Genomic DNA, 20,437 nt, shown 5'->3' on the forward strand with positions numbered 1-20,437 from the left:
AATGCTGTTTGCGAGGCCTTGCATACTTTCGGAGGCCAAGGACAACGCCCAAGGCCAAGACAATACAGTTGTCGTTGAGGCCAAGTCAGGCGTCAAGAATTGCAGCATTACATAAAAGATCTATTGTCCTTTTTTTAAGTTTCCTGGCCCCCTCCAGTGACCTACCCCTGAAAACAAGGCCAAGAATTCATACTTCCGAGGCCAGGGACGTTGCAGAGGCCACAGAATTGTCCTTGAGGCCAAGGACGGACCCAATAACAAGGTTTTAAAAAATTCCCTAAACTTAGTATTTCCAAGACCAAGGACTTGACCCAAGGAAAATGACACGACCAAGGCCACATTACTGTCCTTGCCATGCTAACAGCTCCATTCCCTTTCCATGCCATATCATATCGTTTCTTTCAATTGATTTTTTTGTTCTTCACAGTCTCGTTTAAACCTGGCAAGCGTTTCATGAAATGATTTTTTCGGATGTTTTATCTAACAAAGTGTTTTTTTATTTATTTTGACGGTTACTATAGGAACTGTGCTTCTCAGCCAATGAAAATCAAGGAAAGACGTCAGATCTGACCACCTGTCAGTCGATATATTAAAGATTCTCCAAACTTTTGTACTCATTCCACATGAAGTTAGAACTAGGCAGTACTTATTCGCTATCGTCAAGGTGCCTATCAAAAACGCCATCTCAAGTCCACCCTCAGAAAATGTTTATTTGAATAAATAGATAAAAATCAAACAAGCACGACACTGAAAATTTCATCAAAATCGGATGTAAAATAAGAAAGTTATTACATTTTTAAGTTCGCTTATTTTTCACAAAACAGTTATATGCACAACTCGGTGATATGCAAATGCGAGAGTAGATGATGTGCCTCACTCACTATTACTTTTTTTATTGTTTTAATTATACAATATTTCATTATTTATATATTTGGCAATAATGACCAACATGACTGAACCACATTATGTAAGGACAGTGGTAATCCACATGTTTAGGGAGTATTTTTTTTCTTCACATGACAATGAGGCAGAAATTTAAATATTTCATATTTCATAATAATGAAATACAAAAGAAATAGTGAGTGTGTGATGTCATCAGTCCCTCATTTGCACACCGACCGGGATGTGCATATAATTACTGTTTTGTGAAATTAAGCGATTCTTTAAAATGTCATAACTTTCTTATATTAACATCCGATTTTGATGAAACTTCCAGTGTTATGCTTGTTGGGTTTTTCTCCTTTTATCCAAATCAACTTTTTGTTGGGGTGGACTTGTCCTTTAACTCGTTTTCTTTAACAATTTGTTCACTTACTTACAACAGATGATTATGTATACTTTCGAAAGTAAAACTGAGTATTTGTTATTTCGTTATATCAAACATACGAATATTCTTCTAAGTTTTTGTTAAATGGGTTTTTATGTGAAAGTTCATTTCCTGCATTGAGTGAAGATGTGGGAAGTCTGTCAGTAGGGAACTAAATTAAAACAATACTCAATATTGCAATCCTGATTTTATTGCGAGTTGTTGAAACTAAAAGCAACAGTCATAAAGACCATAAAAACATCGCTTATTATCAGCATGACAATACTCCTTTCACGCTATATTTCCTTCATTTCACTGCTCTGTCTCTGTCTCCCCTCTGTCCCTCCCTCCCCCTCCCTCTCTCGCTCTTTCTGTATTTTGCCCCCTCCCCCGTCACTCATACTTTCTCTCTCCAAAGAATATCCCCTAAGCGTGAACTCATTTTTTTATTATTATTATATTGACAATGGAGTGGCTGCATTTTTTTAAGGTGTTAACTTTTGCTATTTTTGTCCACCCGGCATCTAATCCTAATACCAAAGAAAGAGGGAGAAAGAACGAAAGAAAGAAATAAATAAAAAGAAAGAAAGAAAGAAAGAAAGAAAGAAAGAAAGTAATAGTCAAGGAGGGGGAGGGTAACACACTCTTAGACAAATTTAGATGGAGATCCAAGGTTTTAACAGAAAGTGGATAACATGCTGACTGTGAGCCTATTTAAATCTTCCAACCATACCATGTTATGCAAGGAATCTCTTCCGACTTCTACCGCAGTCAACTCAGGTTATATCGATTGCGCCATCTATTGGGGAATATGGACGTAATTACAGCAAGCAATTTTGATTCACCAAGACCAACAGACCAAACACAACTGATGAAAAAGAGGTGAAAACGAAAAAAAAAGGTGAACAAAAAATATTAAAAAATAAAGAAGCGTATAATATAAATATAGGTCTTGCAGGTTTATGATATTCAATGGGAAAAATATCACTTTTAGGACGCCCTCATAATACGCCCTCATAATACTCTAGAAGCGTTCCAGAAAGAATATTTTGACGTCAAGTTTGCTTAAATAGAAGCAAGATGAGCGAATTATATGTAAATCACTCCCAAAAATTTATTTATTAAATATAATTCATAAAAACAGATAGATAGCCATTTCTAATGTACATGACGAGATATGTATAATATAATTTTGTGACTCCAGAAATCAAAATTAAAACTCGAAAAACATTGTTGAAATTGTTTTCTGAACGCATGATCAGTTTATGATTGTTTTAAGTTGATAAAATAGGAACTGAAATCGAATTGTGATATTTTAGATGAAATCTGTTTCGGTAAATCTGACGATAGAAATTCCTAGGGACGAAATCTTTCATGAAATGATAATAATGACCGTTATGATGGGCATGATATTTCAAAAAGTACAATCGTGCACTACATATACACTCTATATACATTTCTGTCCCGAATCCATATTATATACATTTACATGGTATGACACTGTCGGGACAATCGAAATAATTCCGACAGAAAATCACTCAATCACCTCTTGTATATATACACATTAGAATGATATTTAAAAAAAACAGAAAATTTGCTAAGTGTTATTATAAACTAGGGCCCGTTTTTAAGAACTTGTTACAATAACAAATTTACAGAGTAACAGTGTAAAGCTCCTTAAGTCATTCAATTTGATTAGCTTATGTTACAGACATGTTCATTTTATTCGTTTAACAAGTACTTATGAAACGGGATCCATGTCTTTAAAAAAATCCTTTGCAATAAACATATTCATTTTCGTAAAAAATAATATTTAGAACCTTTCGTGTTTTCATGTACGCGACAAGAAATGTCAAATATCTTTTTTTTTTTCAAGAGTGTTATTGATACAGTACAAAAATAGATCTGATATTCTCAACAATTAAAATATGAGTATAATAATTATCAACATGTGCAGTACACCGGTAATTTTGATAGCGGGCATAACAACCAAAAATGTGGGTCCTTAGAATATAAGTATATTGTATCATTAAACAACCAACAAATCACGTTCCCCTGCTATTTCATTCATATTCTTCATCCACCTCGTCTATGCTCCTACATTTTTTCACTTCTCAAAAAAAAAAAAGATAAAATCATAGCGAGTGGTCACCCTATATCCGATCCCTGTAGCGCCGCCCCTGTATAGCTTCTCCATTTTTTTTTACTATAATTATTTTGACCTAGAATCCACTCTGCCATCGGTCAGCGAAACCAACAATACCAAACTGCATGAGATTCCCCTTATTTTATTTCCTTCCTTGTTTGTGACGTTTTGACGTTGGTTTAGGTCTTATGATATCGCTACTATTGCTACATTCATCAAGTCTACTACTCTATAATCTTTGGTGTCCAAACGTACCGGATCTGCTTTGGCTTTTACACGGTATGGCGAAATAACACTTCAAAGGAATGAAAATGATGCGAAATTGAAATGAACGATTCAACTACATTTTTTCTCTCTCTGTTCGTAGGTATATATCCGCGTACAGACTGTACTTTATATCTGGAGTGGCGCTTATTTCAATCTCTTTCAAAATAATCAAATAAAAAATACATGTCTGAGCATCGATGTGCATCATATTATATACAATTTCTAGAGAGTGAAAAATGTAGGGTTTGATATCGGCTAATGTACAATATTATTGCCTGCATAGATCATTCATGACGTCAACCATATTTACAGTGCCCCAAGCCTCTGTAAAGAATATTTAATTCTTGTAATTCTAAGATAAATTCAATTCACTTTCACAAAATAAATTATTGTATGTATTTAATGCATTTAACATAACAGATGATAGTCAAAAACTTGCCATGAAAACATTGAATCGAAATATTTTAGCAAAGCTGCTCAATACTTTCCAAAAAAAAAAACATTCTAAAGTCTCTATTCCCAAGTATCTTTACCGATTACTTATTTACTTTAGGCCTATTTTACTATTGCTTAGATGAACGCATGATCTTAACTAAACGAGGTTGCCGTGGAGATTCCTCAGTCGTATTATTAATCTACGCGACAAATCCACTATTTGGACGTCCTACACTCTTAAAATAGTTGGGCAAAAATGCCCAACTTTAAACCAACCCTGGGCAACATACTGTCCACACAACTAGTGGTTAAAATCTGTCCAAATTGGGTAATAAAAACTTATAATTGGGTAATGAATTTGCTCAATTGGATAATGATTGCCCAGAATATATATACAATGTGTCCCACAAAAAACGAAACCGAGATTTAGCGATGATTTAGTGGATTAGTGGATTAGTCTTCGGACTTTGAAACAGAGGGTCGTGGGTTCGAATCCCAGCCATGGCGTAATTTCCTTCGGCAAGAAATTTATCCACATTGTGCTGCACTCGACCCAGGTGAGGGAAATGGGTACCCGGCAGGATTAATTCCTTGAATGCTTGAGCGCCTAGGCATCCCAGCTAAAGCCGGGGTAATAATAGCAGGGCCCGCTGGGAGAACAGTTTTCGGAACTGAAGCGGCTACCCTGGGTAAATATACCGCTATTATTATTATTATTATTAATCATAAATACAATAGACAAATGACCTACCAATGTAAAGCTTAGAATCCCTTCTTTCACCTAAAATTACTTCCATTATTCCTCACTCACGCATGAGCAAAAATAATTTGAAGAATGGATACCAAACACTCATTTGGCGGGGGGTATCTGAATTTCAAAAAGAAAATCACATGCCTAAAAAGTTCAATATCTGCTCTTTTATTTGATACCGTAATCAAAGAAAATTGTCAAGAAGTAAAAAAGTTCTGTTCCCTCGAAACAATGTTTGTTTTTCCATAATTTCATTAAATAAACGTGTTTTCACCGGTTTCCTACAGAAGTTATCACACGGTTAACAACAAACTTAATACATGGCTGATCGTCAACAAAACGGAGTGTCGGGTGAGTCTGGACCCTAGCCTGTAAAACCTCTTCATTTTATGAAATTATTGACATTCAAGCCTTGTTTCAAATATCCAGAACTTTGTTATTACTTGACCATTATTTGTAATTGAGGTATCAAATTAAAGAGCATATATTGAACTTTTTAAAAATGAGGTTTTATTTTTTAAACCCGGCCAGATACAGCCCGCCAAGTGACATTTTGGTAGTCCCTCTTCAAATTGCTTTTGCCCTCTCATCCGTGAATGTGAAATAATCTAGGTAATTTCAGATGAAAGAGGGGATTCTAAAATGGTAGGTAATTTGGCTATTGTATTTGTGATTAAGTTATAATAAATCATCGATAAATCCCGGTTTCGTTTTTTTGTGGGACGCACTGTATATATATACATATTTACCAACATACATTACCCAACACAGTGGACAGTATGTTGCCCAACATTTTAAAGTTGGTTCATAAAGAGAGAGAAAGAGACTCTTATATGCGGATGAAAGACATATATAATTGGCTGTTTTTAATTTTCAACACACCTTTCACATCTGACAAACCATTTCCTTTTATCGCCTTTGCATCGATCAAGCTGCAGGAAGTAGCGAAAGTTTTTGCGAAAATGGACGTTGAAAGCAGCATAGATCAGGGGATTGATGGTCGAGTTGCACCAGGCCAGAACCTCGGTGACTTCCCAGGTAACATCGGAAACACATTCAGATCCACATATTGAAAAAAACACCGTCATGATCTTGTACGGTAACCAGAATGCCATGAAGGTCCCCGTGAGTATGGACAAAACTATGGCTGCTTTTCGGTGTCTCGCAAGGGCCATTTTCTCCTTTTTCACAGTCCTTGCGATTTCGCTGTAGTCGGGCAGGCCTTTTTCCGGATGAGACCTCGGGATTTTACGAGTTGGCGTCGGGTTGTTTTCAGGCCTGACCTCTTGGACATGCTCGAGGCAAGCCGAACCTTCAGAAGGTGTGTAACGACAGGATGACTCGTTGGTGTCTTGATCCACGGAGTGGCTTGGGGTATTCTTGTTGCGATACGGAGGGCTGATCTGTCTTCCTTTAGATCTTCGATAGATGTTGACGTAGACGGACACATTCATCGCGATCGCAATTGACAGCAAGGCACTGAATGGTAGTAGGTTTATGTAGAGTGGGGCTAAACGGGTGTAATTGAACTCCATTCTGCATGTGACACCGTAATTAACAGCATCCATCTTCCTAAAGGGACCCCAGGTGAAAGCGATCAGGGTCCAGTAGATCACGACGAATATCCAACAGATGATGAGGATTGACCCTACACGATGCTTCGTCTGGTAGGTCTTATACTGGATGCCCAGCCTGACCAGGGTGTAGCGATCCCAACTAATCAGGACAATCGTGATGATAGACATCCAGCACACGGTGAAGTCCAGGATAGTCCAAAGCTTGCAGAGGACCTCACCGTACGGCCAGAACCCACGTACGAACCTTGAGAAATTGAAAATAAGACTGAACACTCCCACGATCAGATCCGTGATGGCGAGATTTAGAATCAAGAGATTGGCCACCTTGTCACGGATGCGAGGATCCCGACAGTAAGCAAGGATCACAAGGATGTTGCCAGTCACTGTCAGGGTTATAATGATAGAAACGACCAAATATATCAGCACAATACCGGCTTGGGTGTAAAGTTGCTGAGGACCGTCTGAGGTTGTCATCATAGACATAGTTGTATTTGTCGCAATTTTCCCTTCTCCTTCCATACTCGTGATATTCTATACACAGTACAATAATAGAGATGTTGTTTGCTCGACTGTGTTATTCTGATGAATTCTGGTTCAGGACCGAGTGCTGTTGGAAGGTGACTGCGTCAAAATGGTAACTGGAACTCACGTATTATGATTGGATAAATCTCTTTTATATGGTATGATAATTGTAATTTGCAAAGTCTTTTAGTTTTTTTTATCGTCTTTCGAAGAAACTCCGCGGGTTTCTGCGACTAATTATTGCGAAAACATGCAGAAACTTCAAAAACTTCTTCCTGGTCCAAATGGAGAATCGGACGTGAAGTAGAGGAAATATTTGAGGCTGGGTCAGCGAGAGCATCGAGCATCATTCTGTTAAGAGCACGCCACTACCATCAACAATCGCTCTTATATATCGCTTTCATATTTTTAATTTCCTAGATATGAAACAAGGAACTGATCACTAATTGATTGATGACACGTGATACACGTCATCCATCCATACACCAACACCATGATAAAACATTTTCTTTAAAACCTTTTTGACATTGTCGACTTCTGGGGGCTGCTGAGTCGTAAACCCGACTTAATAAGGAAATTATGTCATTGCAGTGGGAAATTGAGCGTGACGGGGTTACATGAACTTATCAGGTTCAAGGTGACCAATGCTTAGCTGGTATAAAATTCACAGCTCTTGATAATATTTCCCTCGCGTGAGTGACAGATTGCTTTACAGGGTTTGCGCAGAGCAGAGAATAGATAGCATGTTAAATTTCTTCTTTCAGTTTAAATTCATTCTCAATCACCATGGTATTGAACACTCATCTGTTAAACAAAGATATAGATTTTAATGAAATGATAGCGCTTGATTGTATATCCATCGCGTGAGTGAAAACTGTTTTACAAGGTCTTAGGCTTAATTTGAAATAGATTATATATCGAATTTCCTTTCACTTTTATGTCATTCTCAAGTGTCATAATATACATTATACTCATACCCTCACCAAGGCGGATATGTTTTCGATCGATATTTTTCATGGTAAGCTGACTTTACGTACATTATAATGATGTATTTTATTTGTTTAATTGACTTCATTATTTCACTTCGTCATTTCATTAGTATACACAATTTTCAAAAACTTAATTTTTAGCACTGCTACATGGATTTCTTCGTACCGGGTACTCATTCAACTCACCTGGGTTAAATGCAGCACAATGTTTGTTTGTTTGTTTTATTTTTCACCATGCATAACAAGAAATGAATTGACAAAATATAATGTTACATTGATAATAAAAATACACAGTAGGAACTAAGCATAAACAAAAATTTGGGTAACTTTCTTGCTGTTTATAGGAAGACACGCCATGGCTTGGAATCGAACCCACGTCCCTCAGATTGAAATGCGAGAGTCATAAAAATTATAGTTTGGTCCCTCTATAGTTTCCCTTTAACCCAGGCATCTTTTTCCCCCTTAAAAAGGTCTTCCAATTATGTTCCCATTGTGTAATGATATGTGTAAAGTTAGCTTAATATGATTTATGTATTTGTTTAATCACTTCTAATTCCATAGGCGGATCCAGGGGGGGGGGGCGAGGGAAACGGCCTCCCCCCCCCCCCCCCCCCCCCCCCATTGGCGAAGCAAAAAAAAATGAGAAAAAGGGGAAAAGAAAAAAAAGAGGGGAAAGAAAGGAGGAAAAATAAGAGGAGGGAGACGAGTGAATAAAATAAGGTCAGGGGAAGACTTGCAATTTTTTTTTTTAATAGGGCCTATTTCATGTCACTTCGCGCTCGCATTGCCCGTTCGATGAGATACATAATTATCTTGCTCAATAGGCTGATATGTAGCTTAAAATATCAAGGTTTGAAGTCAATATACCAACCATATTTCAGCTCGGGCTTTCATTTATGTGTTTGATTTACAAATTGATTTGTTTAAAGTGCTCTGTAAAATGTCCGTTTTATGGTGTGAATATCAACATTTGCAGCTTGCGCTGTGCGCTCGTATTATTTGATGTGTAGGACTATTGTCTTTGTGTATTCCATAAGATTCTCAAAATATCCCTTTTCAGGTGTCTGATGGCCTATGAGCTATCGCTGTGCGCTATGTATAACTCTATATCAATTCTATAACAAACTACTTAAAACCCACCTCATATGACAGTTTATCAAACAGTTCGGCTCTCGATTTGCGCTCGCATTAGTAGTTAAAAATATATCAACCCATGAATCCTATATATGATTACAAAAGTGCTTAAAATGTCAATTTTTCAGGCCTCAATGTCAACAAATATCACGCACTCATTAAGCTTATTACAATATGAATATGATAATAAAATTTTCATTAATTCCTAATAACTTAATTGTCCCTTTTTCAGGAAGGAATAACGACAAGTTTCATATCGCGCTTAGGAAGAGGGATAGGAAGATAGTCATCATTTTCATATGATGACAAATAATCCTAAGTCCTTCGCACTCGCATCATTTATTAAGGGCTATCCAAATCTACTTCACAATATCCCTACACAGTGCTTTAGATAGTTCTTAAATTCACCCTTTTCATATCGGAATATCAAATATTTTCAGCTCGCGCTTCGCGCTCGCATTATTGATTTTCATGATAAAAATGAAATGTATTCAGAATGCCCAGATTCTGTCTAACTCTAAAACACGCGCACGCATGTTTATTGAGATACGCAGCTTGATCTTTATTCAAAATGTGCTTAAATTATCCAGTTTCAGATCACAATATCAAAAATTTTCTGCTCGCGCTTTGCGCTCGCATAATTAATGTTGGAAGATACCAAATTACCCATCCGTTTTCATGATTTACAAAACATGAATAGACAGTCTCGTTTTTTATCTGAAATCTCAATTCTTTTTTCCGCTAGCGCTTCGCACTCGTATCAAGCATTTGGTTATTATACCTATACCGTTAATGGTTACAAAAAGTGCTTAGAATTTCATTTTTTTAGGTCGGAGTGTAAAAAAATAATTCTGCTCGCGCTTCGCGCTCGCAATATTTAAATAGGGCTTATGAGATTATTACACATTTATGTCACTTGTTTTATAAGAATAAAGCTAAGAAATGACTGCTAGGATATGAGCGTTTTGCTTCCCCCCCCCAAAAAAAAAAAAAAAAATCACGACCAAGAAAAAAAAAGACAAATATTATTATTTTCAAAATGTTATGTCAAAATCTATCACAAACTTCGATTTTTGTAATAAAAAATTTAAAAAATGTCGAAATATTTGCTTGCTCGCTCGCTCGCAACTCCTTATTAATTTTACGCCATACGCCTTATCAAGCCCCCTCAAATTTGTTGGTTCATTACGCCACTGGAACAACCCCTTTAAAGAAACAAATAAATATCAACTTTGAGTGGCCGATCGGGGAAAATATGGGTGAAAAAAATTCGCTTTGTTTTGGTTTTGGTTTTATTGTTGACAGGCTTATTGGTTATTCGGGCAATGGTGTTCATAAACCTTTATTTCAAAATTAGAAAAATCCCCCAGAGCGGCGTTCCAAAGTGCAACACTTACGATTAAAAACACTTCACTCGCCAGACAACTCGTATTTGTGTTTTTGTTATCCAGAAAAAGTACTTGGATCGGAAATGTTGTTTGAATGGTTCGTTCTTAGTCATGTTAGTTTATACCAGTGGCGGATCCAGGGGGGGGGGCACATCCGGACCGGGATTTTTTCCCCCGACGAACCTTTCTTCCTCGCGTAAGAATAGTGTTTATTTTAGTCAAAGACTACACATCATGACTGTTTACAAACACAAATCATATTAAAGCTAAAGTAAAAGTTAACGACTCGAACAACTGGTCAGCTTGGCGCAATGGGATAATCCTTGCGCTTACAGTGGCAAGGTTGCGGACTCGAAGCTCATAATAGGCAAGAACTTAGAATTAAAATAAAAATCCTTTCTGATAAAAAAATGATGAGATATCTTAAGCAAAATACAAATAAAAATCTTGTAGTCCACTTCGGCGTAAAATAAAAAGTACAAAAAATCGGAAGAAATAGCATCCGGCCCATTCCCCCCTCTCATTATTTTGAGAGCCTAAAAAGAAAATAGTGGAAAATGTCGGGCATACGCAGTGGACACTTAGTACAACTTACAGACTTTTGACTAGTCAGGATGGTAAATCCGTTTCATTATTAACCAGTCAAAGACACTTTCAAAGTCATTTTTGACACAAGGAAGTTATTAGCGGCGATAGAGATATTAACAAAGTTACGCTTCCTTTTAGAAATTACGTTATAGGGCGGCGCCGGGATAGTTTCATATGGGGGAAAGACTTCCCAAAATGTGACGTATTTATTTCTCATTTGAATACCAATAACATGCGTATTATAAAGTTACTCGGGCCTAGACCAATTCTTAGCATGGGGCCTACTCTTTTCTTCTACCTAGAAACTGTTATCCTCTTTTTTTCCCTCCCCCTCCCCTTCCCCGCTACTTGAAACTTTAAAGGGATGGTCGCCCCTGTGCCCCCGACCCTGATCAATGATGTTAAATAATTATGAAATTATATTATGTAACACAACTCTCCAATCGTATTCACTCTCAGTGTTTATTCTCTACTTGTAGTTCCTTGGTAATGTCCAAGGCTAACTGACCAAAAGCGAAAATGAGACTGGTTTTTTTTTTTTTTTTATCATTCTGTGCGTGTCAATAGTCTGCATCAGCCACAGGAAACGCACTTTAATAATTGTTTTTGAAGAGCACTTCTTAAACAAACAAATGACCATAAATGACAAAAAATATTCTTTGGGAACTTCTTAAAGCGGATGACTTTCTGTTTCGGTAAACATGTCGTAGTTAATTTTTAAAACATGTTTATAAAGACTTTCTTGAAAGTGTCATTGCATTAATGACTAAAATTGTAGAAATACAAATATTGACAATGTTAGTAATTATAATAATATTCATTATATTTTAATAAAGACGATGATTTTCTTATTTTATTTGATTCAATCAATTTAGTCATTCAAGGGAAAGGCAGTATTAACTGTATATTGTTTTACAAAGTAGGGTCCGTGCCAAAAAAAATAAAAACTCGAATCACACATGACATTGAAATAAAAATGTAATGATGTAGAATTACCAATGAATACGCGATGAGCAAAGTGTGTGGGGGTAGGGTTGGGAGTTAATGGGAGGGTGTGTGCGGGTTGGTGTTTGTGTGTATGTATAAATGCATAGATTTGTATTTGAATTGGCAATTTGCTTGAATCGCTTAGCAATCCAATGAAAGCTTTTGTAAACATTGCCGAGCCTATTTTTACAAATAATTTCGTTTCTTCGGTATTAGGCGTGTCCAAACATAGCTTAATTCGAATGTTACTTACCCACCCAAACTGTCTAATTATAACAATACCTCCTGACACTTCAAGTTTTTATTGATTACAAAATGCAGGTACACTCTTAAAATAAAAAAAGGTTTACCCAATATTGGGTAAAATGGGAACATGCATTTTGGTTGGGTAAAATATATTGTAAATTTTACGCAATGTTGCGTTGAAATAGTAAAAAAAAATACTCAGCAAATATGCATGTTCCCTTTTACTCAATGTTTTTTTAGTGTATATGTATCCGATATCCGATCCTCTGTATACCGGATGCAGTATTTGCAACCTTATTCAAATACGGTAGACATTGGATATATTGCATATTGCGTCTTCTTCTGCCTAATCTATAAAGGTTTTATTTCTCCGTATTTACTACCCTTATTCTTTTCGAGAAAAAGAAACCGTTTTGAGATAGGAGTCCATACGGTTATACTTCATACTTGTCAATCAGTGGTTCTTTAATGAAACCGTTTGTATGTTATACACTTGATTTTAGGAGCGACTTGAACATGAGATGACAAAAATTTTACCAGGGAGGTTCTAATCAAAGAGGAACTAGATTTCTTTTTTTTTTCATCATAATTAATATCTGACAAATGATAAACTTCGCATGGAGATATTTGTTATCAACGAGAACTTAATCTGCAAGATAAAAAAGCTAAGTTGAAACATTCTAAAACTGTTCTGAGTTGAAAGTGATTTAGTATTTTGAAGGACATTCATGAAACATTGCCTGGTAAGTGGTAACACATATAAAACACACACACACAAATCCCATTATATTGCAACCCCCTTCTCTTCCACTGTGTTTGAAATCACTATCGTATCGGCTATCAGTTTTCCTGACACAAAACTTAAAAGGAACTATTAGATTACCAGTTTAAAACACTTATATGTATATTGTCATTAAGTATAGGCCTTTAATGGAGAATTCCCATTTGTACATTTTCTTTTTCCGAATAGATGATTATTTACAACCACAAAGAGAGCACAAGATCTAAACTTGTTTCTGTTGTATCGGTATTAGGAATCGATAATTATTTATTACAGATTGTGATTAGGGGGAATCCTATTTTGAACAATTTTTAAAAATTACTGTAAGTTTCGAAGGTTTTTCAGTTTAATGTTGATTTTTACTTTAGTTAATTACAAAAGTGTAAAATGCATGCTCTGTTTATATACTGTACCTCAGTTCAGAAGCACAAAGTACGGTTCCTCACGCATCTAATGAAATTCTTACTGAATGATTACATGATCTAGTTAATGCTGCTTTTTCATAAGACTACTAATTATAAGCAAATAAAAAAGTGCTGGTTTATCCCATCAGACCTACCGCTCAAGCACAGCCCTGGGCGTATGGGTTGGTTCCCAGCCACGGTGTAGCAATTTTTTTTTTTTGCAGAGGGGGGAGCTTGATTTTTTTAGGTGTATCAAAATAATATGTTATGACTTTGAATGGATTCAAAAATGGATGAAGAGCAGTGGTGTACAGATGGAGTCCTGGGGCTCTTGTCTCCCCCTTAAAAAATCACGACCGAGAAAAAAAAAGGAAAAAGGAAAGATAATTAACGGGAGAAGGGTGAAGTATTATATTATTCTCTGAATATTATGTCAAAACCTATCACAAAATTGAATGTTTGTAATGAAATTGTCGAAATTTTTATTTCTTAAAATAAATTTTGCCCGATAAGCCATATCTGCCCCCTCAATTTTTTTGCCTCATTACGCCAATGATAAGGACAAATATAATGTACCAAGCAGGGGATGCGGAAGCGGGCGGGGGGGGGGGGGGCTGGGGGCTTCAGCCCCCCCCCCCCACCCACTTTTTTCCAAAACCGTGTACAAAAACGTAAAAAATACCATATGATTTTTTTGCATGGTCAGCCCCCCCCCCCCACTTTTGGCTCAGCCCCCCCCCCCCCTCACACTTTGAAAACCATTCCGCGGCCCCTGCCAAGTTGGTGTTTCATAAAGCTGTTCGTAAGTTTACGAGTTACTTTACGCTCGGACTAATCAGCCTTTTGTGGACCTTCGCAGCTAAAATTGATCAATTTCAGTTGATTTTCAATATAACATTTTAATAAATTGCTTATTTTTCATTTCATTAAGAAAATTCAAAGAAAATGTATTTATTTTTAGTCAATGACAAATAAAAAGTAGACATTTCAAGATTCATATTTTCATCTTTAAAACTATATTATATCAATCAATACATAGGAAACATCTTCAAATGTACACATTTTTTCAAACATAATTTTCTTTAACCCAAATAAATTATTGTGCATTTTTTAATCAATAATGTCTGATAATGTCTGAAAAATGCGACCTCATTGACTTTTGTTCAAGTTTTTTCAATGTTCATTAGTGCTGTTGGTGTTGCTGCTGCTGTTGTCATCGTGATTGCTGGAATTGCTGTTTGTTTTTGCTGCTCTTGGTGTTGTGGGTGTGGTTGTTGCATCTCCTGGTGCAATTAGTTATTTTTGCTACTGATGTTGCTCAAGGTGCTGCCTGTGTGGTTGCTGTTGTCATCGCTGCTACTGCTGCTGTTTACAAGTGTGGCTGTTGCATCTCCTGATGCATTTATTGATGTTGTTGCTTGTATGATTGATTGTTAGAATCCTTGCTGTTGACTTTGTTTCTACTGTCGTTGTTGCTACTGCTGTTGATGTTAAGCACTGTGGGTGTTGCATCTCTTGATGAAGTTATTTATGTTGCGCCCGATGTTCCCTGCATGGTTGTTGGAGCTCCTGCTGCTGTTGATGTTGTCGGTGTGGTTGTTGCATCTCTTACTGCAGTTGTAGTTTCGGCTGCTGATGCTGTTGTTGCTCCTGCTGCTGTCCATGTTCATTGAAGTAACTGAAATGGATTTAATTTATAGAGCATGTGATATTTTATTAATAAAGATATCAATTTCCATCATTATTGATATCAGTCATTTATTCTTAATTTAATTACCATTGTTAAAACTTACATTTTTTTATTTCTAATGTATGAAATAAGAACTTTAAGTTCTAAATGGTTGAAATATTTTCACCAAAGCCTTATTAAACAATGAAAACAAAAAAGTTAATAACAAAGAAATGCATAAGAAAATGATTAAAATTTCCTCTTTTTTTATACAAAATTGATTTTAATGACTTGGGTTTTTCTCATTGGTTTACCAAAGAAAGGGAGTCAAAATCCAAAATTATCACATTTGGTCTTTATTTCTTGAGCCAAATGCTGATTTCATGCAAGAGTCATGTTATCATATTAAATTAAAAAAAAACAACATCAGGAACAGCAGCATGATTTCTGAAGCGAGTGCACAATCAACAGGCAAGATCCTGAGGCACCCCCCCCCCCTACCAAGATAATTGAATTAATGAGGTTTCATGACTGCTTTTGTAGGCATTACATTTATACAGGCCTACAAGAGATATAATTTTTTTTTTTTTTTTTTTTTTTTGGGGGGTAATCTCCCAGTGTTACTCCCATACAAAGCAGATGGTGATGGGGCGGGGGGGGGGGGGGGGGGGTCTAATATAAATGCAGAACAATGGAACATTCATTTACTACTTTGGCAATAGAAAGCAAGTCACACCATCTAGCATTGATTGATATTGGTTGTTTTACAACTGTCCAATAAATATCACCATTAATCAATTAAGCATCTAAGCACTTATAGATGTCATTGTTTTCAAATATTTGAGTAGACCAAATAAAGAAGAGAGCAGTACCAGTAATTTAATTTTTTTTTTAATGTGACTTTACTTTCTTTGCCAAAGTGAGGCAGTCATAATTAAGAGTGTTTTAACTTACAAGTGACATCACATGTCCTGCCTTCTTGTCTGGCTCTCCTAAACCTTCAACCATTTATACTTGTGTAACTTTGTATCTCATGTCTGTCTGAAAAGTTTGGTTGAAGCCTCCACCTGAAGGAAAAATAGTATTGAAATAACTAATTAAAATATTTGCCATAATCTGGTATTTATTCTCACATGTATATGTACATGTCTAAAAACAGGAAATAAAACATCTTTTGATTACCAGGTTTCATATAGAAGGGGGTAAATTAAAGGGTTCAAGTTTTTATTATGTTAATAAAAAATACAAACAATAGTAAATGACATATGCTCTGGCTGAGAAACTTAAAAAGTGAAATTATTCCGTACAATGTAGCTTGTATGTACATACACATGAGCAAGTAGTGCTAAATGGATTGAGGGGTGAGAGCAGGGGCTCCGGAAACCGGGGGGGGGGGGGGGTGCATGTTAGCTGCAGGGTCAGTGGAACGGTTTTTACAGTGAGCGGGCTGACCATGCAAAAAATCGTAACCAGATGGTCATTTCATATTTTTCAGCCCCCGCACTGTTTTCCAAAACCATGTACAAAAATGTAAAATTGACCATCTGCTTATGATTTTTTGCATGGTCAGCCCCCCCCCCCACTTTCAGCTCAGCCCCCTCACTTTCAAAACCGTTCCGCTGACCCTGCAGCTAACATGCAAAATATATTGAATCTATTATGTCTTTCATGCTTATGTAATGTTTGCATTTCAAACTGACTTTAAATAGAAAATCTAGTCACAGTCCGATTTCATTGTCATTGATGTGGGTTTTTATGATTTTACATTCTGCAACCAAAACAATATCCTTCATTATTTTTTAATCATTATCGCATTTTACTAGTCTACATGTTACCTGTGGTTGCATTTCAATCTCAGTATTTCTTCACCCATTGCCAAATCTTCTGTCACATGTTCATCAGATTGGCCGCTGGCACATTCCTTGCTGTAGTAGACCAGTCAAAGCCTTGCTTTCTAGTTCCAGATCCGTCTTCTTCTGCATACTGTTCAAATGTCCATAGTCTGAAATTAAAATATTAATAATATCACATTGTTATACATGTAGCAAAGAAAATATGTAGATTTACAGTGATCATTGAAAAATACTGCACTTTCAATAAATATTGTTGACATTTCATAAAGGGGAATGATCGATATACCAATCATTTTTCTTCTTTTATTATCCTGAAATTTCTAGAATTTACCAACAATCGGTCAACAATTTATCCTTGTTAATTCATATAATTTTCACTTGATTATAAACAAGACGGTAATTAACACATTAACCACACAAAATAGTAAAACAGCTTTTTTAATAATTTTTTTTTTAATTCAAAAATAAAAAGAACAGTTTTTTTTCTAACTCAATAGCGCTTGGATACCTTGCTGGTTAAAAGCCACGATCAAATTAATAAAAAATATGAATAGGCTCCTAATTCATAACTGCAGCAAATTGCATCCCCATCAAACTGTCAACTATTTCTGGACTGTGACCTTTGTTCAATGGAACTTTAATATGAGATTCAAGGCAGAAAAATACTTGGGATTGATGAGATCCATTGCATATTCTCCTATATTTTTTTCTAATGAAGAGACCTTTAACCTTTACATGCTATTTAAGGTTAGGTATGACTAGACTAACTTTATGTGGTACGACAATATTTTTCAAAAAATAGATTAAGAGACATTATCAACAATAATTTAATTTATATACCCCAATAACACCGATGCTATTGCAGATTCATGAATGCTAAATAGTAATTGGTCTAAAAAATTGACTAAGAAAAATAAAAGCAAAACAAACTTCATAATCGCACACAAATGAAGAGCATTATTTCGTCACTTGGGTGCGCAAAGTCAAAGATAATTTAAGATAGATCTAGGCCTATAAGCTCTACCAGTACGGCCACGGGCCGGGTGCACTATTTAAAACTTAGATCTAATAATTTTTTTTTATCTAGATTTTAATTTTTATTGGGTGTGAACGCACCTCTGCCACAATCGCATCGCCCCCCCCCCCCCCCGAATCCTCGCCAGCTGTCGAGAGCCTTCACTTCATTCGACTTGTGACTTGCTAAGGCTAAGCCTACATTAATAGTTGAGAACATCCACTTTACAAATTTACCACTCACACTATTACCATGTGATTTAGCTCCTGTTCAATTCCAATATCTGTAACACAGAATTAGGATGGCCCCATTGGATATGTGTACATTAACAATTGCACACGCTGGTTTGCTTGGTGATCAAGGATATCTCCGACCACACCGAGCAACAAAATTAATACAAAACCAAAGGAAATGAAAAAATATGATTTGTAACATAGAATGACATAAAGGTAGAACAATAAAAAGAATTCTCTTTGCAAAATTTATAAAATTGCAGCCATGTGCGGATCATAAAAACGTGACAGCCGTGAGCCATGTCGTTAGTTTGGACCCGAGTCTCTGAGATAGTTATACAGACACAGAAACACGGGTATGGGACTAGACTGGATTATGTACTGTCAAGTTCACCGATCGTATCGACAGGGGTCCTGCCAGAAGATCCTCTTTTCTTGTAATTCATTTGATAATCACGCACAACGAATAATTCAATCACCTTACGTACAATATGAACGTCATTTTGAAGGGTTTTACTTACGGTAAAGTCCTCATTCACCTCTTCGGGGACCTTCGCTTCTACTTATTTCTTCGTTTCACTTCGAATCGACGCGGCGAAAACATCAACCAATTTTACATCTTCTTCACAACTTTGGGAGTGGGCGTGGCCTAATTAGTCAGCGAACCTCGTTCAAGACGATTTGTAAAATAAAAATTCACTGACAATAGTCAGAGAAGCTCCGAGAGTTTGATGAAACGAATTTTTGTCAGCGCTGACTAAATTGTCAGCGCTGACAATTTTAGTCAGCGCTGACAGTTGTCGGACGAAAATATTGATGAAACACCCCCCAGGATTACTCACTAGGAGATATAGAAAATTAATGATGAATTTTAAGTTGTCTGTAAAGGTTCAACGTTTGATGTCGCTTACACGATTAGGCCTACTGTATCGAAAACGGGGTGGAAATCTGATTTTTTTTTTTTTTTTCGTTTCGTTTCGATCTGTTGGGGAGACGTGTTTTCAGAAACAAACAAAAATTGACATGTTTTCAGAAACAAACGTTTAGAAAAACATGCGTGTTTTCAGAAACAAGGGTTTTCACGAGAAAAGACACGATTTCAGAAATCCGTTTACGGAAACAGAGGCCATGATTTCCTAAGAGTGTGACACCGTGTGAGGGTGGAATAGAGTTCCATTGTTATGCCATGGGCCGCGGAACGGTTTTGAAAGTGGTGGGGCTTACCATGCACGCAAAAAACCACATTCAGTTGCTTATTTTTACGTTTTACGTTTTTTATACACGGTTTTGGAAAAAAAAGTGTGTGTGGGGGGGGGGGGAGGGCTGAAGCCCCTCCTCCCATTTCCGCGGCCCCTGGATGCGAAGTGTGTTTGAATTTTTCAAAGTAAGGGTCATTTTGAATTCATAAAGTAACATCCCACAAGGTAGTCCGGAATGACGACCTATATAAGTCCACCCCAACAAAAAATTGATTTGAATAAAAAGAGAAAAATCCAGCAAGCAAAATACTGAAAATTTCATCAAAATTTTATGTAAAATAAGAAAGTTATGACATTTTAAAGTTTCGCTTAATTTCCCCAAACAGTTATATGCACATCCTGGTTGATATGCAAATGAGGGGACTGATGACGTCACCAACTCACTATTTCTTTTGTATTTTATATGAAATATGAAATATTCTGACTTTCTCCCCCTTGTCATGTGAAATCGGGTTTTGTTCCTTCCTGAACATGTGAAATGAACATGTTTAACATTATGTGGTTCAATAAAAGTTAGTCCTATATAAATGTCAAAATGGTAAAAAATGAAATATTGTATAATTCAAATAATAAAAAAACAAAAGAAATAGTGAGTGATGGACATCATCGACTCTCTCATTTGCATGTTACTAAGTTGTGCATATAACTGTTTTGTGAAAAATAAGCGAAACTTTAAAATGTCATAACTTTCTTCAGTATTTTACATCCGATTTTGATCAAATTTTCAGCATTATTCTTGTTAGATTTTTCTCTATTGATTTTAATCAACATTTTTTATGGAGTGGACTTGACCTTTAAAGATGAGTATTTAATCTCTTCTATAATCAGCTAGGCATAGTTACGCAATTTGGACATTTTTTTTCAAGCCTTTATAATAGTTTTATGAA

General features: G+C 36.2%; 1 protein-coding gene and 1 long non-coding RNA gene across 2 annotated transcripts; both read right to left on the reverse strand.

The window, feature by feature from the left end:
- Positions 1–2,382: 2,382 nt before the first annotated feature.
- Positions 2,383–7,475, reverse strand: LOC129273043 (muscarinic acetylcholine receptor M4-like). The gene has a single exon (XM_064098864.1). The coding sequence runs from the start codon at positions 6,999–7,001 to the stop codon at positions 5,772–5,774; it is 1,230 nt and encodes a 409-aa protein (XP_063954934.1). The 5' UTR covers positions 7,002–7,475; the 3' UTR covers positions 2,383–5,771.
- A 5,882-nt stretch (positions 7,476–13,357) lies between these two features.
- Positions 13,358–18,903, reverse strand: LOC135155644 (uncharacterized). Its single transcript, XR_010294800.1, has 4 exons — positions 18,813–18,903; positions 17,026–17,192; positions 16,145–16,257; positions 13,358–15,199 (listed from the first exon to the last, which is right to left on the reverse strand). It is a non-coding gene; the product is annotated as an uncharacterized LOC135155644 (long non-coding RNA).
- Positions 18,904–20,437: the final 1,534 nt, after the last annotated feature.

The sequence above is a fragment of the Lytechinus pictus genome, chromosome 1 (genome assembly GCF_037042905.1).
Source record: "Lytechinus pictus isolate F3 Inbred chromosome 1, Lp3.0, whole genome shotgun sequence".
Lineage (NCBI taxonomy): Eukaryota > Metazoa > Echinodermata > Echinoidea > Temnopleuroida > Toxopneustidae > Lytechinus > Lytechinus pictus.